The following is a 24,860-nucleotide window of genomic DNA, read 5'->3' as shown; positions in this document are numbered from 1 at the left end:
CACGTGATGACTGTTATTGCTGATAGAATTTTTATCCATCATACGTTGCTCCGTGATATTATGCACCTATCGGTATAGGTGCAGTTAGGGTGAAATGGCTAATTGTAAATTCTATTGGTTGATTCGATTACTAACTATCAGTAGAATGAATCAAATGAGAGAGAGAAATACCTTATCAGCAATTTAGGAATGTAATAGCAACATCAGACTGCTTGCAATAGTAACCAAAAATGAAAAATAGTTGAGTATGATGTTTACTAGATGTTGTGAAAATGTTAGAGTATAAATCACATCGCATCGGTAAATGAGCCGTAATCTAGCAACCATTTGCCTTAGAATAAATAGTTGGATACGATGATTAAAATTTTTTTTAATCCTGTACTTATAATAGTAGGCCTAGTTGAAGAACAGGCAGTATAAACAAAACATTATGGGTACTTTATTTATATACGATTTATAGTATCACAGGCCTGGGCAGACACTATGAGAGGGGGTACCTTTAGAAAATTTCAACGTCTTAGGGAAATTTCTGAAATACATAGTCTTGTGAATAGTAGAAATTTCATATCTTATAAAATGTAGTCATGAAAATGTTACTCTGTAATTTTCTCTACTGAAAGTTGGTCCGTTAAGAAGATTCGTCGTCAACCGATGGAAAAGTTTCTGAATAATTAGAAAATAAGATAAGAAATCTGAGCAACGATTAATCTGAATTTTGATAACAATCGCTCTTTCTTTATTACTATCTTCCATTCAGTAATAAGAGGCGATGTTTCATAGATTCAATAAATAGTGTCGGATCACATACAAGGCGTATTCTTAGGAACCATCGAGCTAAGCAGGCCCCTGTGTTTCCCTTCAGATTCAAATCTTGCTATATTGTTAAAAAAAAAAATTGGTGACCTCTCAGATCAGAGGGGTAAAATTGTAAGAATACCGGTATTTTTTCAGTGTTTTTATTGATCGAATTAAGGGTTTCGCGAATATTAAAATCTATTCACACTAGTATGAACGAGCAGAAAAGATCCCCATAATGTTTGTACTTTAGGCCACAGGAGTTTTGAATCTGGTATTACCAGATAGACATCACTTTTATACAAAAAAGTAATGAACAATGTAACTACAAAGTTTCGTCCAAGCACTAGAGATATTATGTATCGTTGTGCACTTTTACTTCTCAGTTTGATTGCTTTCTCATCATATGTATTATGCGTGGATTTGTTTTACACTCTTACAGCGAAACGGTGGGGATGAACGCAATGTTACGAGCATTTATTTGAGTGCTTCGCGATTTCTAAGGAAGCTTACGCTCGGCACTTCAGCGTACTGTACCTTGATCCGTTAAAAACACTCTATTTTGAGACACATGTACCTGTGAATGTATTGACTTTAGGTGATTCTGATAATTGTTATCCAAACGCAAAAAAAAAAAAAAGTTTGAAGTGACACATGTATGATTTATTTATCATTTACACTATGAAGTAAATTCATAGAGGAAACAAAGTATTTCAATCATACAACTTCCCTATTGTGTCTGTTGAAAATTAATGATTGTTACCGAATCGTATTTATCATCGCTACCTGTTGATATGTGAAAAATTGGAGTTTTCTAAGTATAATTGGTGTTTTCTATTCCTTTGCAAGCATTCAAAGTACATAGTGCCAAATTTATGTAATAAATTATGACGCTCCGTCAAATTAAGTTCTAACACGTTTTTGACTTTTGTGCCTCAAAAAGAATGTTGCCATACACAAATTGAATTTACAGTTCAGAGCATTCAAGAATTTAGATCATTGCTATCTTCAAACAAATTTTAATTTGTTAGCTCCTATTCGAAGTTTAGAAATCTCCAAACCGACCCAGAACTGATGAATTGAATCTAAACAGTAGCTGACGAAGTTTTACGTTTCATGACAAAATTGAAAATAAAAAACTGAAATTATCGTAACAAATAAATCAAATAATTGATCTTCTCTGCCTTTTTGTACAACTTTTGCTGGAGTGTTCTATAGTTTCATTTATCATCTTTAAACACGACCTTTAATACTGTTTAAAATTACTTGTAAGCATATTTAGTCGTTAAGTTGGCACAATATTTAGTTTGTTTTGAATGTTTAAAAAATAGATATAGAAACGATGTGTGTGTATGTGTGCGTGTATAACTCAGTAATGTGGTCGAAAAATAATAGCCATTAATTAAATTGAACCTACCATCTGATGATAATGATATTAACACACGTATAAAATTCTACGTTTATTTTGAGTGAGCTAACGTACGAGAGTGATGGAGAATTTTGTAAAATGCTAATTACTATTTGGTCCAGCAATAGCCGTCGTTTGTTCTTCAACAATGGCATGTATACTAATTAGACCCTGCGTTTGTTTTAGTGATTCATCTTTGAGATTATTATTGATTATTATATTACCCCTATCTATAATTTAAAAATGAACTAAAAACACAATTGTTTCTTCGTTAGTTTATATTAGCGCTTTCAACTGCAGACAAAGAAAGAAATACAATAAAAGTATTTCAATAACATAAATTATATAGGCTGTTGGTTGAAAGTGAACTGTTATAAGTAAATATACATTTACTTATTGAACAGCTACAATTCGATTTGATACAGGAGAAATTGTGCCACTTATGAGTTATAGCAGCGATGCTCGGCAAAACAGACAAAAAAAAGTCGAAGGTCACAGGCAGCAGCGTATTATTATAACTAAACTCTATCCTTGTGAAAGTAGTTGAAATAAAATCTTCAGAAGCTATTTAAAAATGCATCTGACTATTAAATGTGTTCTTCGTGTAATAATGCGTCTGCCTTTGAAGAGCTAAAGTGCTAATTGGTATTACGTTTAATGTATTATTAATTGACTTAGTTTTCTTTTATATAATTCAAATTCATTCCAACGTTCTATAACCTACAACGTGCTACCAGACTTGGTTATTTTCCAAGTGATTAATAAATTCACGCTAGCATACAAATCTGATAATAATGATTTATAATGTTTTACTTGATACATTCCATCGTCAATTAATGGAAATTGTAATCACGAATTAGCCAGGGGGCCATATAACAAATACGTTTGCTTTGGAGAGGGATGGGGGTTCCAGAAGAGCGTGACAATCAGTTTTTTTGCTCGTAAATTTTAGATCGTCCGCGGTCTGGGACAATTTTTTATTTATTTTTTTCAAATTTAGATTGGAGAATGAGAAAATGAATATTGTGCCAATGATTTTCAGAATTTTATCATAAATTCTCGATTGAAGTAAAATTTTGTATTTTCAGTACACAAATAATATAAATCACAGAATTTGTCAAAAACAGCATTATGGAAAAATAATAACTTTTGGTAGCCCCCCCCCCGGATTTGTAGCGTATTATTTTAGAGTTTGAAAGAAACGAGCCAACCGTTAAAGGGACAGCGGTCTAAAATCTTCCAAAGCAAATGTACATGTTTAATGGCCCCTAGTATCATTATATATGCGTGTGTATATATATATATATATGTATATATTTAGTATTATAATTAATATTCATTTCTTTTTATTGCTAATCGAAAAGCTTTGATAAATTAACAAATTAATAAATTACTCTGTTTATAATTGGTCTAAGATCCAAATATATTGTGACTTGTAAATTGGGAAGAATTGATTAATTATTTGTAAAGTAGAAGAGACAGAGTAAAACAACACAAGTAATTCTTTAAGAATGCAAAAAATTCGAATAGACATTCAATTTCTATGTACTCACTTTTCCAATATAAACTTCCATAAAGTAGCCTATTTAAAGAAGTATTAAAATATAAAATGAAGTTTTACTTTTATAATACATAATTATTGAAAAAGAAACAAAAAATAAAAACTAGGGCAAGAATAATTTTGATCATTTTCTTGGAAAAAAAGAGAAAAAAAGCTCCACACAGCTTTGAGATTACATTAGGCAACTAAAATTTAGAACCAATATCAAGCAGAGAAGGTAAAAGTGCAGAGTTTTTGTAAACGAAATTTTTATAATATTGTAAGAAAAAATAGGTGCATAACATAAATTTGATATCACTTACGCAGCAACTGTTTATACTGTATTCGACATATCTTAGAATGTAAATCATGTGTGCGTGTACAAAGGTGTGTTCAATTATTATTTTTTTTTTGTGGAGGGTCATTTGTTTCAATCATCTAATGACTTACTGGTATCGAGGGAAATACGCAAACTCCTCCAGCTGGTGGGGCATGTCCAACACTCTGCTTAGGATACTGCATATCTGACATGGTCAGCTCTTCATTCTGCTGAATAAAACAAAAAAGATTCAGCCATGGCTATGACATTCGTCATACATACACAAACAACAAATAGAAAAATATTGTTTACAGATTAATGAGAAATACCACGATGTAAAAAGTTTATCACGAATATGAAATGAGTAATTATTATATTGAATATTTAATAACACTGTAAAACAGTAATTTGTTCGGCAGAAATACAAATAATTAGTTATGTTAACTAGTAATAAAAGTCACGTCAATGTGGTAACATCGAAATTTATGAAATATGAGAGGTGTCATCTTTCATAAAATCACTTGATCTTAATTTAGTAGGTTTTGTACTGAATGTCTTTCTTGTACTACTCACGCAGGTGCTCAGCTGAGCTCATACAATCTCAAATATCTGTGAGAAACTGAAAGTAGTCCACATTTTTTTGTAACACGCACAATGAAAGTTCTCTTTTATGCATCGTCCACATAAAGGAATTTTTTAAACCTTAGTGCGACAAAAACTTTCCGCACCGCTAGCGACGAATAGCGTTGCAGAAAAGTTTTCAAGTTCCGGTGCACGGTGCATAATAAAACAGGACTTGACATTACAGATGTAATGAAAAATAGTGTTCAATACACGACCGAACAGTGCCAATTGCCACCTTTACGTTCTATCATCAAAAATACTATTGCATTATTCATAATATTTACAGAGAAAACTCTACAGTCCGTTGAAATGTGTTGTAAGTAATCACGTGGAATATAGAAAAAACTCCGCTTACAAACAAATCCGTGGGCACAAGGTTCAAAAGTGCGTCACATGATAGGAAAACCACCCATGCATTTACAGTCATTTATTAAATACCGGCTACCCAATCTCGAGTAAGAAAAGAGCCGCTCAAGTGGGCTTCAGGTAAAATCTACTGCGCCGGTTGCACTTGTGGCCATTATTTAATAAATGACCCTGTACACATAGCGAGTAAAACCGATTCTACTTAATGTTGGCTCACTCATCGCTTCACATTTTGAGTTGTCCACTTTTTGTTTACTAAATAGTAATTGATTGGATTACATGTATCCATAAGGGTTAGTGGTGTGGAATGAAAAATAAATTAAGTTTAAATGAAAATTACAAAACAAAGTTTTCATAAATAATACATGAACCACAGGTCAGAAACATAAAGCATTGTGAAATTGTTTTTGAAACTTTGCTTACCTGCTGATACATTGTAGGCCGTCCTACGTTGTTGGAATTTTGACTAGGCCTTTGCATGGTACGATCTTCGTATCGTGTGCTTCCTTGACTCGCCATTGGTCGATTCAGAGTACTGCAATCAAAGCTAAAATTTTATATAGAATCAGAAGGCTTTAAACTGGGATGGGACTCTGCAGTTTTTTTTTTTTTGTAATAAATATCAATACAATATCGTGAGTTGTTATAGAATAAAGTTAAGCAGAGTCCCTAAACATAAAATAAGAACAACATAAAATGTTATCAGTAGCAAATAAAATCATGACTTATTTTATAATTATAATAAAGTGTGTTCAAGACATGAAATGACGAGTATACGTGAGTAGTAAAATGTTTTTAGAACGGAATTACGAGGTACTTTGTTAACCGTCATGCTCTCAATGTAAATTGAACTGATTCTAATACCTGTTGGCATTATTAGGAGAATTCGGTCCAGAGTTTCTAGCTGCCACAGTTTTTGTGACAAAGTCTTGTTCCTTCCAGCCATGTTTCTTGTAAACATCTCTCAGTTCTTGATGCTGCCACATGGTAAACAAAACTTGTCCTGGTAAAAAACAAAAAATTACCAAATTTTTTCCAGTGGCTGTTAATTTAATATTATTACAATTCAATCTTGTCGAATGCAAGAAATATAATAACAAATCATTTTTAGACTTGTAGGAAGCATGAGGCTCAGTAATCACTATTATCACATCACTAGTTGACATGTAATGTGATAATTCAGTAACTGTTATGCTTCTGATAATCTCTTAGATGTAGAGGGAAGAAAAGAAATTCTATTTCAATAGAATATGATTGTAGTCTGTCGTAGTTATAATAATATAGATATGAATATTTCAGTACTAATTAAACATTCACTATACATGTCAAACTAGTATAATATCTCATGATTTCCTGCCTTTTTTTATTCAAGTTTGGATTCCAAAAAAGTAAAGTTCCTACATTTATTCATCTTCGTCAGAAAGAGAAAACTAGTGGAAGATGAGTAAAAATATTCGAAATTGAAAACATGAAAATTGTGATTTGTTATTCATAAAAAAAAATTTCACAAAACTGGTCTTGAACTGCATACAAAATCATGTGCCATGGTAACCAAAAAACTGCTGATTCGCAATGTCAATCTTTTTTAACAACACTTTTTCAGATACTATAGAATTCCACGGTATTTGATGATAAGATGTCATACGCGTTGAATTCATCTTTAGACACGAGTACTAACCTGAGAACTTGAGAACACGAGGAGTGTATTTTTGTCTCTGTCTAGTGATATTCATAAGCCTTTCCACACCACCAGCATCAAGTAGTGATCTTGAAAACTCGGCATTTTTCTTTATAACTTCATTCAGTGTTGCCAAGACAGCAGCTATCGTATCGTCACTGGTACCTTGATCGTGTTGATTATTTCCTGATGGCAATTTTTGGATGAGATCTCTCATCGCATATTTTCCTATAAGCTCTTTATTTCGCTGGTCTATTGCCAGATTTCTTAGAGCCGTCGCGACCGCGCATACTACTCTGTCAACTTCCATTCGAAGGAGCTCTACCAAAATTGGAAGACCCTTTTCTTTTCTAACAGCTGCGCGCATCTCGATACTCGGTTGCCAATAGCAGGCTGCAAGATTTTGCAGAGCTCCCGCTGCTGCTTCAAGAGTTTCAGGGTTCGAACACGTTTGTAAGAGACTCAAATATGACTGAACTACTTCAGGTTGCCAAAGTAGTTCCATCCCCTTAACCGGTTCATTTCTAGGATTAGTTGTGCGGGAGGTCATCGCTTCTTTTTGAACCGGTTGACCATCTTTTTTCTTTTTACTACCACCAAAGCATCCCAGATTTTCTCCTATGGAATAAACCAAAAAAATAAGAACTCTTTTAAAATTTTAATTCTGAAGGAGATTAAAAAGAGGAACTTATTTATTTCAATTGAGCAAAATGAAAATAAAATAAAAAATTATATATGCGGCGTATTATTTTTCTTTTTCTCTGTTGATCATATTCAATGCCTTAAGAGAAAAGAAAAACAAATATCAATTATTATCCAAAATAATAAATGGCGTTTCATTTTGTTCACACCATTTGCAGTTGTAGAAATCCAGTTTTATATTAGAAAGCATATTAAAAATTCTTTAAAATTTGGCATGTATCAGCTCAGAAATGAAACAGTAATCACTAATGTTCACGCTGATTGGCTGTGGAAAGCTAGCGATGCATATATTCTGGGCAATATTCAACCCTAAGGGTTACAAATGTCTGGTCATTCATGGAAAGCAAAGAATCAACTTGAACACGTTGTACAAAATAAGCATTCGGCAATAACATTACAATGATATCTTACCTTGGCATAAACCGTATGCTAAAAAGATTGAAATTTTCTTTTTATCTGGTTCTAGTTACAAGGAAATTACCATATTATACTTCTATAACTCTACCACGTGAACATTTCTAATCATGTTTTGTTTTTCTGTGTGGCTTAAATTATTCTCAACACTTTTTAAAAATCAAATATCTCCAGTAGATTATTGTATTGATATAAAGTCAGATGAATAATAATATTGCTAACTATAAAATAGGCTTTTAGCAATCCCAGATAACAAATGTCTTAAAAATTATAGGTAACAGCAAAGATAAGATGACTCTGGACATGTATTATTTCAAAAACTGTGCATGGATTAAGTTTCCTGCAAGATAGTATCTGAAGGTAAACTTTCCATGTCCTGACCTACTAACACTGTAGTACCTACTAGAAGTTGTACTCTATTGACGTTCAACACAGTATCTACTTTGATTGAAGTATCAGATACTTGACGAGTCTATGCATTTTTTCACTTCTGTGAAATCGTGGTATCATTCCAAATAAAAAATGATGGTAACGTTTGCTAATGACTACTGATGTTTCTAACCCTATTTATGAATAGTGAAAAATGGCTTCCCACCAAATCCAACATCATATGTTTTCTACTATTATTAAATTCATGTCAGCTTTTGTCATAGGAATATTTGATAAATTGATATTTGCCCACGAAAGTGTTAACAAATAAAAAGATCGACAACTAGTGAACAGATAATACAAGACTTCTGATTGGACCTAACGTGAACATTTGTGATCTATGATTGACTTCTATGCAACAATTGATTGCTCATTCCATGACAGATTGATCAGAGACTGGAGGCCACCATCTCCAATTTCGATCACATTAGAGATGTTTGTGTCACCACCAATAGAGATGTGCAAAGGGGTCAATGGAAAAATTTATTCTCGCAGTGGAGTAAAGTTTCCGATCACACAAATTTATGTAGATGTTGATAGCGTACTTGTTTTAGTACGTGCATAGCAAATACTTCAATACTTCATTTATATATTGGTGGAACATTTTTAATAAGAGTTTAAATATTTGATTTTTGTATAATGTACTGTGTTTTAATTAAGGGATGAGAGTCGCATCATGAACGTTTCTTTATTTTCAAACCCATAGCTCATCTCGATACTCAAAAATGATTAGTATATTTACCTTTGGCAGGTGCTGAGACTCTGTTTTGCACAGTGGACTGTATCGGATGTTTGTCATAGTTTGGATCTTCAACCTCTTGACATCTGTAGCTTAGATTCCTAAGAATGCAGACGCAATTTTCTACAATTTTATTTCCTATGTTTGATTTCTCAATAGCAGATCTAACGACGTATAGCAAGGCATCTACCAGACCCTCGCACTCTCTCAGTTTCTTTCTGGCATATTCACCAGCGCTAGACACATTCCTTAGCACACCCGATGCGTTTCTGAAGACAGTTGACCAGCACGTTTCTCCACTTGTAGAATTTGGATCCCAACCGCTATGCGGGATAATAATATTATTAACTACCATTGTTACTCCGTCATCGATTATTGATCGTTTCAAGTCCTAGAAAAATATACAAAGAATTAAGATTATTAATAAGTGGTGTCTAACCAACGATTAATGAAACGTGTTGATGTAATTTTGAAAGTTCAATTTCCACTAAAGTGTTTACGTTTCTCAGTTCGATTACAATAAATCATGAGGACTTTGCTGAGTGGGTAAAATAATATAAAAAATCGATTGGCAAATTAGATTTGGCAGCAGTTACATTTCATTCAAGTTAAGGTAGGTCAGTCAATAAGTGGATAATTTTGCAGAAAAAAGTAATTTTACAATAATAGTAAACAAATCATACTCAAAATTTTGATGACACCGATACATTGACTCATCGGTATAAGCTCTCTTTCAGAGTATAAATTTCGACACGACTTGATTATAAATTTAACTTCAATATACTTTGGGGAGTTATTACTAAAATATTTCTTATTAATATACAGACGGAGGTGGTAGAATGATGAACATCTTACTTCACAAGAAGATAAGTTCCATAAAACTCCAGTAACAAGTTCTTTAACATCAGCATCAGACGTTCTTCTGAGTAAATTAATAAGAGCAGGAACGCCACCAGCGTTCTTTATGGCTCGTTTATTTTCATCGTTTTGTCTTCCATAAGAAAGATTTCTGAGAGCTCCGCAAGCATTTCTGTATACATCAGGACTATCGTGATTCAACAATTGAACCAATGGCGGTATTCCACCAAGGCTACGAGTCTTCTGTTTATTGGGATCGTCCATATAACATAAATGTTGCAAATAAGCTGCAGCATTTGCCTTAATCACATTGTTTGGATTACTTAGGAAGCCGATCACTTCCGATAAGTTCGGATCCCTCCATCGCGTTGATTTCTGATCATCGTCCAACGGACTTGCCATTCCTGGAACAGCGGGATGACGTGCTTGCAATCGTTGGATATGAACGTCATCCTCGAATATTCCAGGGGGCACACCACTCGACAAAGGTGCAGGATGACCTTCCTCGTAACCAACAGGCACCTCTCCCGGCACACCTACGGATCCCATGCCTACAACCCCGGGCCCATATCCTACTGGACCATATGGCGAAGGAGAGACATAACCATATGCAACTTTGGCCTCATCTAATGAAACAGGTCAATGTAAAATGATTCTTGTAAATAAGTGAAAACAAAAATACTTGGCAAATTTCGGGATGGCAGATCAACATCAATTTATTTTTCAACTTATTACTGTCAGAGAATTTCCATAAGACAGAGTCACTTGTAATAACAGAGATAAAACGTTGTACAAATATCTAAGGAATGTACACAATCATGAATTTTTTCATACAGAAAAAAGAGATGCGCAAGGAAATTTTCTACTCAAATATATTCTCCTCAAATTTGAAAGGTATTTTACAATCAATCAACTTTCTCTGAAATTACTGATAAGAATAACGACTCGATTATCAAATTTAAATCCTGAATTGATGGATCCAAAAATTCATAATTCTATGTAAGAATTATGCCCGAAATTATTTTATGCAGTCTGGTTTCAATGTAAATTCACTTGCCGATAGTGACAATACCATAATTATTTATTACGGTGGCTATAGATTAGCTGATCCCAAATTCCTTAGATTTTCGAGTTCAAACGTTCAATCTTACTTGGTTTTACTTAGGTACACCATAAGGAACACAGGCTGACGTTTGCACATAGAAATTCAGAACCTACATTGTTTTCATTCTTATTGTATTTCTAAATGATATTCCAGTCATTCTGTCCGATGAACACTATCTTTCAATTTGAAAGAATACATACTCATTGTTAAATCTTGATATTGCCTGACTGAGGGAATACGTGTTTTTTTATTTTGTGGATGAGCAAAATTGCTGCCATTTTTCAAACGGTAAAATTTTCCAACAAGTTCCAATTTTTGTGCTGAATAGATTGCATTGCAGTCTTATTCAATGTAGTTACTTGGATACGTTCAAGTTGAACATACCTACGTAAGCTGTCAGTCAAAGATTCAGTTCGTTTACAGTAGTATAATGTAATATTTATAAATATGTAGTTACCATGTGGATGTTGAGAAGGTTCTCCAGAATCATCCATGTTCCATGAGTTACTGATTTGATCTAAAGGAAAATTATTTCTATGAATACAAGCACTGCTTATGATAATAGCAGAACAAACATCTGTTAAACACAAGTTAAAGACAATATCTGTGCCCATGCCCATTAATACTAATAGTTCTTAAAACGCGATTAAATAACATCGTCTGAAACGACGTGAAAATGAGCAAATTATTCACCATATTGGTCTCCAGGGCCTCCGGGACTAGGCGTGATACGATAATGATCTTGCAATCCCGAGTTCAAGCCTGGGTCCACATCGTTATAGCCTGCTTCTAAGTAAGGAGCTGATTTTCGTAAATACTCTGTGACAAGAAATATATTCAACAGTGAAGTGGTTGTAAGGATTAATAAAAAGTGATTCATCGAGAATTGAAAATATATCCACTGCAGCAGAATTCGGTCTTCAAATAAAAAAGGAAAAACTCTTTTCCACTTATATTTATTATTATTATTATTTTATTAATCTTTACATTATTGATAAAATCAAGTAAACAGTGTTACCATGAGTCGGAGAAGCATGACTATGTTCGGACGGGCTGTGCGGACTATGAGGAGAATGAGGTCGTGGCATGTAAAGCCCATGAGGTCCAGGATATCCAGGTTGTGCGGGATAGCCCAAATATCCGTCGTAATGCTCAAATCCAACCATATAAGGGTCTGCTTGATATCGTGGATCAGCATGCTGGTAATCCTGTGGCAACAGTGGCACTGACATGTAGCTTACAGCACCCGTGTCTGGTTCCATGTGGGAGACTTCGCGCACAACCTTGGTAACTGTTGTGACCTGAAGTAGAATTATACCATTAACTATACAATACTGATAAGTGGTGTGAAACAGGCTGTGACTTTTTCACTTCCATAGGTGACGTTTGGTGAGTTTCCACCATAACTGAGTAAGTCTGAGGTTGCAGAATGTGAGAATATACCTGCTGAGATGTTTGCTGTTTGTGGGATCGCATGACCAATGGATCTTCTTGTACAGATAAATGTGAAGAGTGCAAGGAGTGTGTATCAGTCTGTCCATTGCTACCATGGTAATCAGTGTCATTTTGTCCTCTGTGGCACAAAATTGAGTCATAATTAAATTCTGCATATTAATGAAAAAGTCAATGAGGAACTAATTAATATCTCAAAGTACTTACGTATATTGAGGCATGTCTGGACCTTTTTCTTGAAGTACTCGTCTGAAAAAAGGTGAAATATATTTTAGCCCTCTGCAGCTATAAAATTCATAGGTAAAAACAAGCAACAAAAAAAAATTTTACTGCATGAAGTTTCTTCACTATTAGTTAACCTTTATCAATGTACAGAAGAATAATCTCGCGAAAAGAAATGAATAAAATAAGACTAGAAACATTAACTCTTGCATTCTTGTAATCGATCATGCAATCAGCAATAAAAAAATATTGTTGCTGCAGGTACAACAATAAAATCGACTTAGCGATGGTAGATTTGAGACACAGATATTGCTATTGCGTTTTCTAACCACTTTCCTTATTTGCAGTACAGCAGTGGTTGTTTACAAAAAGTTCAACTTAAAGGCTGAAAGAGCTCTGTCAGGAAAACTAAGTGTGATTGGCATAGAAATGCAAAGTTTTCTATCTCGAAAAAACCATGTGTGACTTAGTTGAGCATCTGCAAAAGCCACTGATGAGGGAGTCAATGTGCACATGCTCATTCTTGTGCAGTTGCCTTGCCATCGGACCTTATTGGTGGTCAATCCTGACGCTAAGAGCTTCCTAAACGATTTTTGGGCACAAGCTTATAAGTGAGGTGCTCACAATATTGAAAATTGGAAGCAAAAATTCAAACAGAGTCTACTGTACATAATTAAATATGTTCAACGATGACTTGGACTGGTTATCTTATTTATTACAGTACAACCTCCCAATAGTGCCACTTCTCTTAATCCGTGCTCGGGTGCTTCCCCCACTACCGTAATACACTCTAGCGTTTTCTGCATTTTCTTTCGACAATGCCGCCAGTGAAATGCATAAACACTTATTCCAGAGATTCAGTAGTATGTATGTAAACGGAACACAAAGGTACGAAAGTTACACTTTTTAACCCGGAGATTGCTCTGTAATTTTGTTTACATTTTACTATTTTTCAGTCGTTTACGAGCAAAAAATTTAATTGCAACTTAAAATTTAAGTGCAGCTTGGGTACAACATTAAGAATCAACGAACCCCACCTATTGAATTAAAAATTAAGAATAGAGGTGAAATAAAAAAAAAACCAATTAATTATATTTGCACCAATGATAGTAAACATCTCGGTAAATATAAATGAAATGATATTCCTATGATGTAATCTTGACCTTTTAAACGCTACTTCAATGCAAAAAGTTTGTTGTACTTACAGAAAAAAAGACTATCATAAATTCAAATTTAATGTACTATAGTGACGGAAAACATGTTGAAATGATGTTTATGTGCAGTATGTCGATGCAGTAGTTGTCCAATTCAATTACAGAATTTTACTACTGAATTTTGGTGGTAGGAATAGTACTAATCTAAATGTTTCTTACAACACATTGTCTCAATACAACAATAAAAAAAGCCTCACAGCTATACTGAACGTTAAGTTTGCCACGCGATTTACAGAAAACGTACAAACTGCGTGCAGATATCCTGGTTTTCAATCAATGGTGGCGCTAAAATACGAAAACTAGAAGGATGAAGTTAGCAACGTTACTGTAACGATGTATGTTTAAGAAAAATCGGTACTTCGCATCTATAAAAATCTTCAAAATTTAGTAAACCATGATAAATAAAATATACTTATGTTTCGTAAAGCCGACTCCTCGAGGTATTCGAAAATTGCGCAATAATGACTTTTGCCCAGCTGTTTCGTTACGTTAATGTTATTAATTTCAGCCTTATCGAAAACTTAGGATTCTATAAAAGAAGTACATTTTCACGATCATAATTTTGTTAACAATATCAACGCGCAGTTTGACTAAATTTTGCAAACCAATTACAGTGCTTCGATGGTGAGAAATGTGAAAAGTGAAATTACAGAATATGAACCCTGATTGGCCGAAACCACGTTTGTTACGTGATCGGTTAGTTAAGGGACAAATGAGGAGGGACAGACAGGATATCATCTTAATGTTTCCCTCTCTGGTTTCCTGTTTTTCGGCTAGAAGTCTCCCACTAGGTATTTACTACCTAATCTTTATTTCGTTTCTTTGCTTAAGGTCTTGTAATACTCCTAAATTTACTGACCGAGCAAATTCACCCTTTTAATTCCTATACTAAATAAACAAACGAATGGAAAGGTTCAAATTTCGGCGGCGCATCGCTCTTTTATAGTAGAATTCACAAAAGTTACTCATATCTCGAAAATCGTCAAAAAAGTGTCGTCTTTTGACACGTCCTACTATTTCGACATTTCCATCTTTTATTTACGAAATTATTGTCATTCTTATTTCTCGTCTAGCGACCTCAATATTGCATGAAAACAGTTTAACGACAGCTCATTTTAATCCTTATTCTTTGCGGAATGGTGGAAAGTGTCTCAACTATGCACTTTTTGGCCCCTGAAATGCGGGAAATGTGGAAATAGTACCACGGGTCAAAAAACAGCACATTTTTGGAATGTGAGTAACTTTCCTAAATTCCGCTACAAAAGAGCGATGTGCCGTCGAAATTTGAACCCTTTCCCTTCGTTTATTTAATATAGGAAGAAAAAGGGTGAGTTTGTTCGGTCGGTAAAGGTAGGAGTACTACATGGCCTGAATACTGCTTTCAATAGCTACAATACACGTGCTTGTAGCTCAGTGGTCGAATCAGAAGTGTCGGTTCGCGCAGGCGCGCGCGCTATCGTCGTTATCGATTCGTTTCTTGGCTACAAGTGTGCTCGCTTCAGTGACTCGCTCTCGTACAATAACAACTCTAACGCGAATCTTCCGAACGAGTCTGAACCACTTAATCTCTTTACTCACTACCTCCTACTTACTACAATCATTCAGTAACCATATCCTACCAAAGAGAGCTTGCCGTGGGCAATTTTTCCGTTAGATGCTAGTTGGTACTATTGTCAATTTGAGTGTTTGACGGTAAAATAAGATGTCAGTAGGTGTTTTGTCGATAACGTTTGTGAGACATTAATATTTACTGGATATTTTTTGAACTATCGGTAGATTACCATTTAAATTTGCGGACACGCCAACTCTCATAAGGCTGGCTATCTTTGGTCGAATATGGTTACACGATATTACCATGCACAAGTGTAATAGGTTTCCTCGTTCAAAGATGATAAAATAATTATTAAACCAATTTCAGTCACTAACGATTACCATGAAACGTCAAAATGAAAAAAATTACTAAAATTTCAACACTATTGTAAAGTCTAGGTACAAAAAAATGTACAGAATGGTGGTAAGCTATTTATAATGCGGAGATAATTTGTGTCGTACTAAAAATATTCAAACAGAGCACAAGAAGAAGTATTGGCTCAAAATATCGTACCACTTTTATTACTTATTGAATTTATTAAATTTCATGCCTCGAAAGATCTGTACAATAACGTGTTTCAAAATAAGATTATTTATAGTATTTAGAAATGTCCAAGGCAATATTTGAAAGCCTTTTCCACTACAGGTTTTCAGTTACACAATTACACTGTACAAGTAGACTAAAACCGATACAGCTTATAATTTAAAAGAATAACAAAATACTGGATAGTGAGGGTAATTCATGCTACCTAGAGCTTTCAACATTGGTGCTAATCCGCAGTCTCATTAGCCCGAGTTACAGCGTGCTAAAACGTGCGATGCGTCAGCTAATTAGTCACCTCTGCGTAATTTCAGTGCGCGTTATGTTGTGCTCTTGTCTCTGCTCGATCCGCCGATTCACCAGCCTAGTTTACATTGTGTTCTTCATTTTAGAAAGTTCACTTTATTATGCAAAATATTGTATTAGAAATCATATATTAATTGCACCCACTTTCCAACTTGTTACAAAAATAATTCTATTCCCGGTTCAACTATAATAGCAACTTTGTTAACCTGATAAGCGGGGAAAAAGTATATGAGGGAATTTGCGTGAAAAATAGTAGGTACATTATGTAACACGGGGATAAGACCAATTATTCTCTTGTTACATAATGTACTGTTTTCTTCCCAACTATACCGCGGATCAAGCAAGTTACTGTGAAATTCAATAGGAATTTGCAACGTCAATGTAACAAAAGTATAGGAATTAAATTCAGCGTGTGTAACTATTGATGGTTTATGAGATGAAAAAGAAATGAGCATAAAGTTTGTTACTGCGTGATTTATTTTCTTCAATCATTCACTCAGTCTTCGAGAGTTAAAATAACTGAATTATTTGTGTCCAGTCCACTTTTTAGTAAGAGTGAAAAATACGACCGTTACGAAGATCCAGACATCGTCTGATCGGTTTAAGGAAAACCCTCATTTTCAAAATTTATTCTCTACTTATTTCTTATCTCCTTCTTGCTTTAATTACATTTTTTCTATCTCAAATAAGAGAAAATATATCGGAAACCACATAAAGGTGTGTGTACAGAAAAATTTGCAAAATTTAGACTTACAGACAGGAGTCAACCAGCTGATTGTTTGACATAGCAGCTGATCACTGTTGCTTCCTCCCAGCTACGGGCTGCCTCACCTAAAACGATAATAATTTCTTAAATGAACTAGTATTCTCTGTAGAATAAACTGTAGAAACAACTACCATTGAATTTAAACTAGCTTTTTTACTCTTCCACACGAGCAGACTGATGTGAAATTACTCGGAGAATATAAATCTCAAGTTTATCGTACGTTATCTAGATAGTATTACCTAAGATAGTCATCGTAGATAAATTTTACGCATTTTTGTCTTATCTACTGTTTTTTACGGTACAAAGATAAGAAAAACGCATGCTGAAACAAAAGTGACGCCATTCGGAGGCAAGACTCTGATATAGATTCCCGAAAATGATTGGGAATCAATTTGGAATTTCTTCTTGGACCAAATCAAATCCTGTAAAGCGCGCTTCAAGTACTCCATTTCCGTATACTGCGGTAAAATAACGTTAGCGCATGCGCATAATTGAAGCGCTACACGTTTATGACATAGTAGGGCTATTTTTGGCACATGCACACTTTCGAATAATTCAATTTTACGCACAGTGCCATTCAGCGTAAGATCTTAAATGCTTTCAGTAGAACCTTGAATGATTCGGAAACCAAACTTTCCTTCACAGGTGTTGCATAAAATAAAGTAATCATACGACAATATCTGACAATATCGTGTGGTTGCTGTAACACTTGCCTACGGTTTATGCCGCAAACTTCACTCTCGACAGAAATCAACCACATTCTGCACTAGTAACACAATGTAATATTGTCGCTCAAACTAAATTTGACTTGATCTAACCAAATCTGTCGTTGTTACAAAAACGTACATTGTCTGGTAAACTCCGCCAATATTTCGTTGTCTTTCGCCAAAAATAATTTGCAGCAACATGATTTTTTTTTTTGCCTCATGTAAAGAAATTTTGTGTGAAGTAAACAATTCTTTTTTCTCAGTATATTAGGAATTTTGTACTTTCACTGCTATGTTTTTGTTTATCTAGATGAACATTAAGCTCATCTTACCGTTTAGAGATAATTGCACGAGAAATCTTTCATCTTTTGTAGAGAATTTTTATTTTCATCTTATTAATATTTACATCTGATCTTTATCTAGATTAGAATACTCATTATCTTGTACAATTCTGCAAGTTACGTATTGTTGCATAATTCCGCATGCTTGTGGCTTTATCAGAGGAAAAATATCTCGGCCAAGGATTTTAAAAAGTTCAAAAAAATATAGCTACATCAAATTTCCAAAAGAGTTCACATGTGTTTCACATTGTAAAGGAATGATTTTTTAGTATTTAATTTGTAAATAAGTGTTCTGCCAAATGTACAAAATAGTTGTAATCACAAGCCGGTGGTGGCGCTGCGGGCTGACTCTACTGCCAAGGTAATCGGCACGGCCGAAAAATTCGCAGTTCTCGAACTACTGTCCCCGTGTGTACCTGGGAGATTTCCTTTAAATTGAGAATTGTTGTGAGTAGCTTTCTAAACATGAGATTCAAGTTCGCCAAGTTTAATTTGCCAATGCATGTTCATTGAAAAAATTGTTATTTTGCGACCTCAGAATTGTTTGAAATTACGTAAGCCGTAATAAAGCGCAAAACATGCTCAGATTTTGCAAAAATACTTCCTTCCAATGACTTCATTCGTATTTTGTACTAGTTGTTGCCTGCGGCTTCGTTCCCGGCATGCGTTGCAATGCCACTGAAAGAAAGTGTTTTGAAATCATACGAACTCTCCCTAAACCTTAGAGCATGTACTGTACATGCTTTAAGCCCTAAGCTATGTGAAATACATTCATTTGTTGATACGATTCGCGCGCCACCTATAGGAAAATGGTTGTACCGATTCGGAAACGTTCGCGGGCGTGCGCTACGAACTTAGTATTACTTCGTGGCGTGCGCAGAACTCACCAAAGTTTCACCGCAATAGGTTGAATGATATAGGAGAAGGTATACGGTACAAAGAAAGAAACATTCATATAAGTATACGTGATGATAATACTTGTATACGTTTGTACACATCCGTATATTTACATAGGTAGCCGCATACAAGATATTTCAGATTTAATGCAGAAATTGTGCAAATTCACTGTATAAAAAGTGAAGGGTGAACCATACCTGTATCGCACATGTATGTCTCATCTGTCTACAAATTATTGTACAGAGTCTTGATTGTCAATCTTCTTTCTGTACATAGCTGGTGAGTATTCTTATCTAATTAGTATGCTCTATTTCTATTGTCTGTATCTTTACGTTTCGTTGTCTATTATCCTTTGTGATTTTTGCAACAACCGTATCGTCAGTATCGCTCAATCCTAGAATGCAGAATGAGGCGAACATCTCGAAGTGTAAACATTTCCATCTCCGAACAGATTCATTTTAAAAATTAAAAAATTGTAGTTGCAGAAGATAAAGATGTCAACTACATTTGTAAAAATTGTAATTAAACCGAAATTGCTTGCTAATTACATGTGTAATTTGTACTTGATTCCGTCACACAATCAAACGTGAAAGTAAAAAGCAAATTTTTTCTCTAGTTAGTAAATACAAATGGAATTGATATTTTAATTCCCGCTCATTGTAAAATTCTTTAATCATATTGTAATTCATTCCATCTGCATGTGATTTACGATCGAAATGTAATTAAGTATAAAATGAAATTACGAGATGTCTAATACTGATGACGTAAGATCGAAGGAAATATTTACTTCGGTTGGTTATTCTCCATTTTCATTGATCTTGTCTGTAAAATTGACTGTTGACGATCTTATACGATCCTGTAAATCATATACTAATTTCAACCGACAGTTCCGCCGGTGGTTTAAAAACAGTCGTGATAAATTGGGTAGCTCACTGGAATATAGGTACATAGAAAATCGTACAAAATTGAAGTTACTTCCGTTAACCTGAGTAAACATTACGCAAAAAATCGTTACGTTGCAATTTTAGAATGAATTTGAAGGAGTTTGTTTTTCAAAATATGAGCCCCATTAGGGTTTTACAAATATTATATAATCTTAAGGTTGCGAAAAAACAGTTTTTCTTAAACCTGCATCGTGAAGTTAACGTTACTAACTTCAACGTAATAAAATCTGCTAATGCGGTGAAAATTCTTGCTTCGGCAGCAAAATTTCTTGCTGTCTCTGCACACAGAAAAAAGTCTGGTTGAACAAAATAGAATGGTGGAGGTTACGGGCGGACAAACATGGATTTTGTTACAACTAAAGATCTTGTAATATAATAGAATGTTTCGTTATCTCTTACATCTGCCACAAAATATTTTATCACATCAACTGAGTAATTATGGCAACCGGAAGATAATCTGAGTTTACTCACCAGTAATCGCCGTTTTGATTTTGGTTCAACCAATGCTTTTTTCCGGTGTACATTGACACTTAAATTTGCTGAACGAGCGTATTATTGTTTCCATGTAGGTCTGCTAAGAAATAAGCGGCTTTCTTATACAGGCCATGTGAGTGGAAATTATTACACAATTTTAGTTATTGATAGCACGTGAATAGCACACAAATCTTGCACAACGGAGATCTCATTTCGATTAGATACCGAGGCAGCACTTCTCTTTTGGGCCGGAAGTGCGTTTTGATCAGAAGATCGTTATATAATTTAAAAAAAAAGAAAAACAAATGACACCTGCTTATTTTCAAAGCACATGAATGCCACGTAATTCGACGAGGATGAAACTAGCAGCCATAATCAGCAGCTAAACGTTTCCAATGTTCATTCGAAGAAGGTAATGAAGTCCGAAAATAAAAATTTTCCGAAATACCTTCAACTCCCAATACTTTTATAGAATCGTGAGGATAAAACTGTACTGCATTTTTCTCTTTTCAAAAAGTTTAACACGTTTGGGTGCTAACTCCGACTGCTAGCTTCAGCTTCATGTAATTCTTGCGCAACGAAGATCGCGATACGATTTGATTCCGAAGCAAGCGCTTCTCTTTTGGACCGCGGCGGAAGTGGATTTAACTTATCGATAGAAAACCCTTATATAATTCAAGAAACGAATGAGACCTGCATATTTTAATAGCAATTAAATAGCACCTAATGCACGCGTATTGAAACTATTCAAAATTTTACAGAAATTGCGTTTCCTGATTACCTATAGAGTACAAAATTCAACAGCTGTAGCCAAAATCAGCACATACAAAAGACTACTAATTTGTAGATGATGCGTTTTTCAATTTTGAATTGGTGGAGGTCGTAACATAATTAATTGGTTTCCACAACAACGAAGGAGGCACAAAATATGATCGTATCATGATCTCTCAGCGTGTATAATCTCTCCAATCATTATTTAAAATGGCGTGCTCAATTTTTCGGAACTACTAAAATTACGGAGTAGAATACTGTCGTGTATAGCCTGCCCCCCACCCCCCTCTTCTAAAAAAAGTAATTTTCATCTGGTTACCAAACTGATTGTGAGCGTAAAATTTTTCGATTGCGCGATTCAAAAACACAACATTTGACATTAGAAAACCAACTTTCGCACTAGTTCGAGAGGCAACTATTCGCTCATTCTGATTCTCCCTGAACAAAAAAAAAGGGTACATTTTACGGGCAAACATTCGTTTTATGTTTTATGATTGGAGAAAGTAAAGAATTCAGCCAATTGCGAAAAGTGAACAAATGTCGATCGGTTAAATGTACCCTGATTAACATAAATGCAGGAGGAATTACCCTGTTAAATTGCCCATCAGACATTTAGACGAATTCTCGCAGTATACATACCCAGCGTACATACTCATTGTCAGTATGTACCCGCGTTAAAAACAAAAGGTCTGAAGTGAATACCGACGGTTGTCACAATAAGTCAAGTGACGTACTACTTTGGCAATAACCTTATATAGGTATGTATGTATATTGTATACGTATATACATAGTTCGAGGTTCACCCGCCCACGTATCTACTCTGTTCATCACACTGCATCAGTTATTTAAATTTATCCGTTTATTTATTTTTATTCGCCGTCAAAACAACTGATCAACCGAACAATTTTATTATATAAGATATGTTACGCGATGTATTCTATTGTTTGTAGTTTCTTGTGTGTTAGTTATTTTAATTTTTTTGTCAATTTGCAATGCCGACACATTGCGTTGGTTAAAAATCTGTTCTGAGTAATGAATACCCAAATAGAATTGTTAGAGGAACACCCCCCACGCCCTCCTCACCTGCCATCCGTGCATTCTACTCGTTCTGCTCACGCGCGTTTCTGTCACTAAAAAGTAGTTGCATTTGACTGATGGCCACTTACGGGGGGTGAGTGGAGCTAATGAAAGAGCCGGAATAAATTTTGGGTGGACGGCAGGGGTCCGGGGGGGGGGGAGGCTCCACCAATCGTCACCGCGACCCGAAAATGTTTACAAAAAGAAAGTATGTGTCATTGACAAGTGGCCGCCTCTGCAATTAGTGACAGATTGGCTGTAATACAGTTATATTGGAAAGCTTAATACCTGGAATATTTACGGAATTGAGTCAGCTAATACGATATAAACAGAAAAATCGGCTAACTGAACATTGTAGTACTGTGAAAGGATTTACCACAATTGTCAAGCAACCATTGAATGCAAGAAGCGTAAAATAATAATTGACTCAGAGTGCCCGCTGCAGGCAGGTAATAATCATGCAGGGCCAAACTCTGCTCAGGGTAAAATAACGCGTAAACAAATTGCAACGTCGAGAAGATGTTACAATTTTTTTCACAAGTATAAAGACATGATAAATTCAACTTACCTGCGTGAAATGTCATGGGTGAACATGATGCGCGGCGACGGTTAAATTGGTTGAAATCTTTTATTTTTCGTAAAGATATATTATTATTCTTCTCATATAATTAAAATGACAACCGTGCGTCTGTGTTCACGGATGCAACGGTTCACGTCTTCGCTCGTTTCAGCTACTGTCACGCCGCGTCCCCCGGCGATGCTTCGAGCTATTTTCTTCGAGGTTTTTGCCTTCCATAAATCTTTAATTCGTTCTAGACTCGAGAACTTTGATTGAGCTTGTATTAATTCTCGCGCTTTAGCCACGAGACACCATGTAAAACCTTTCAATTTACATCATATTATTGTTACGATAACTGGAATATTACATTGTAAAACTAGTATTACTACGATTTCGTGAAAAAAGTTTTCACATCATTTGTCACTTTTGTACTGCCACCATTCGTGTGATCCTTACACAAATATCCCCGGTCGCAGAACACAATCTTCTGATACGTGTTATCACTTCAGGAATAAGAATTTAACGTAATTAGTCGTAACTATAGTTCTTCCGCAAGAGGGATGGACTCGTAGCGAGTTCTAGTGAAAACGGAGTAAGAAAAAAAATTAAAAATTCATTCAAAACATAAACGGCCGCCGCACGAAACCAAACACCAGCCTCGCGTGCATTACTTTGGTCTGCTCAGGAGTAGTTGGTTTCCATTGCAAGATACGTGGCTGGCTTCTATATTCCCTCTGCTGTTCGCTCCCACTGTTCACTTCACTGTCGTTTCACCATCGCATTGCGGTTCCGTCCATTGAAGAAGTTATTAAGACAATTCCACCGCGTAGTCATTCAACGAAAAACCGCTAACGAACATCTATTTCGATCATACACGTGCAGAAGATTACGCGAAACGCCGTAATTCTTCACGGCATGTCACCCAGCTCGCTTTGCCAACGCCTACACACGGCAAGTAGTAACGACGCCCCACACATACTCACGCGCACGCGCTTAGTGCAGCGCATGCAAACAGCGGTGGAACGAGTGAGTACAAAGATCGGCGGCCATCTTGCCGGAAGACTCCGCCCTGATGGTATATACCGAAAAATCCTCAATGCATATTCCACGCCAGCCTACAGTATATTGGGCACTGCACATGCTATATCGTTGGATAAGTTAAAAATTTTAAGAATATGTGTCATATCTACTCTGATAAACCATAGTAAGGTTGTATTGTTTTCCTTAAATACAATCTATGTGCAATTTCGCTTGACCGAAAATCTTTTTGAAAATCTTGCGGAGCTGTATATTCTTTGTTTTAAATAAATAGATCAGACTTGGTCCGTCAGTTGGAATCAGATTCCAATCAATTTATAATTTCTGATATATCTTGCTAAAAACATTGGTCTCGTCGTTTCTATTAGGTATGTCTATAACGCTGGGTCACCATTTCGCCTGCTAGTGTTGTCCACCCGAAATTTATTTCTGATGTCAGGGGACTGTTGTTTATTAGGTTTAGTGGCACCCTTCGCAGGGGTTCTTGGGTAATTTGAAATTCTGAAAATAATACCGAAGACATTGTGCTTGGCACTTGATACACTGAAATGATCAACAATCAAATGTTTGCAGTGGAGAAATCATTTCTGATATGACGTCACTTTGTGTGACGTAGGTGAGCTTAAAGTAAAAGCATTTTTCACTGGATGCACTTTGGTGCTCTGAGCGTTATTTTCCTAGCTTTCAACCAATAGTAGAAGGGGAATTCTAGGAAGCTCGCAATCAGTGCGGACTTGGCCTTCAGTCGCGATCACGGTCTTATAGGTATACAGGTCTGGAAACTCCTATGCTGGGAGCCACGATTATTCGTGTCGCTTAGCGAGTGCAAATTTCGATTCTAGCGGCACCACCAGTTGTCGCTGCGGTCTAGTTAGCAGGATAACAATAACCTCATAAATACGATGAGTGAGCGTGAGGAGCGAATACCCATGCGAATGCCACGGCTTGTCTGGACCCCCCCCGGCCCCTCCAAAGCTGTTGATA

At 35.5% G+C, this 24,860-nt stretch overlaps 1 protein-coding gene across 11 annotated transcripts in view; it reads right to left on the bottom strand.

Moving 5' to 3' along the window:
- The window catches only part of LOC124303442 (catenin delta-2), a 29,458-nt gene extending 5,616 nt beyond the window's left edge, over window positions 1-23,842 (bottom strand). The window contains exons 1-15 of one of the 11 annotated variants that reach the window (XM_046760631.1): window positions 23,510-23,839; window positions 22,848-23,416; window positions 17,057-17,133; window positions 16,295-16,360; window positions 12,637-12,678; window positions 12,421-12,550; window positions 11,996-12,278; window positions 11,671-11,796; window positions 11,435-11,494; window positions 9,870-10,498; window positions 9,018-9,405; window positions 6,731-7,348; window positions 5,917-6,055; window positions 5,476-5,599; window positions 4,194-4,292 (exon numbers count right to left, since the gene is read on the bottom strand). In XM_046760631.1, coding sequence (XP_046616587.1) covers window positions 4,194-4,292; window positions 5,476-5,599; window positions 5,917-6,055; window positions 6,731-7,348; window positions 9,018-9,405; window positions 9,870-10,498; window positions 11,435-11,494; window positions 11,671-11,796; window positions 11,996-12,278; window positions 12,421-12,550; window positions 12,637-12,678; window positions 16,295-16,360; window positions 17,057-17,088 — 2,736 coding nt within the window. In that variant the 5' untranslated portion in view covers window positions 17,089-17,133; window positions 22,848-23,416; window positions 23,510-23,839. The other 10 variants (XM_046760636.1, XM_046760634.1, XM_046760635.1 and 7 more) reach the window with 10 other exon arrangements.
- Between the last annotated feature and the right edge of the window lie 1,018 nt (window positions 23,843-24,860).

Source organism: Neodiprion virginianus, chromosome 4, assembly GCF_021901495.1.
Source record: "Neodiprion virginianus isolate iyNeoVirg1 chromosome 4, iyNeoVirg1.1, whole genome shotgun sequence".
Classification (NCBI taxonomy): Eukaryota; Metazoa; Arthropoda; class Insecta; order Hymenoptera; family Diprionidae; genus Neodiprion; species Neodiprion virginianus.
Note: the sequence above shows the minus strand (reverse complement) of the source record. Positions and strands in the feature narration are given on the sequence as shown.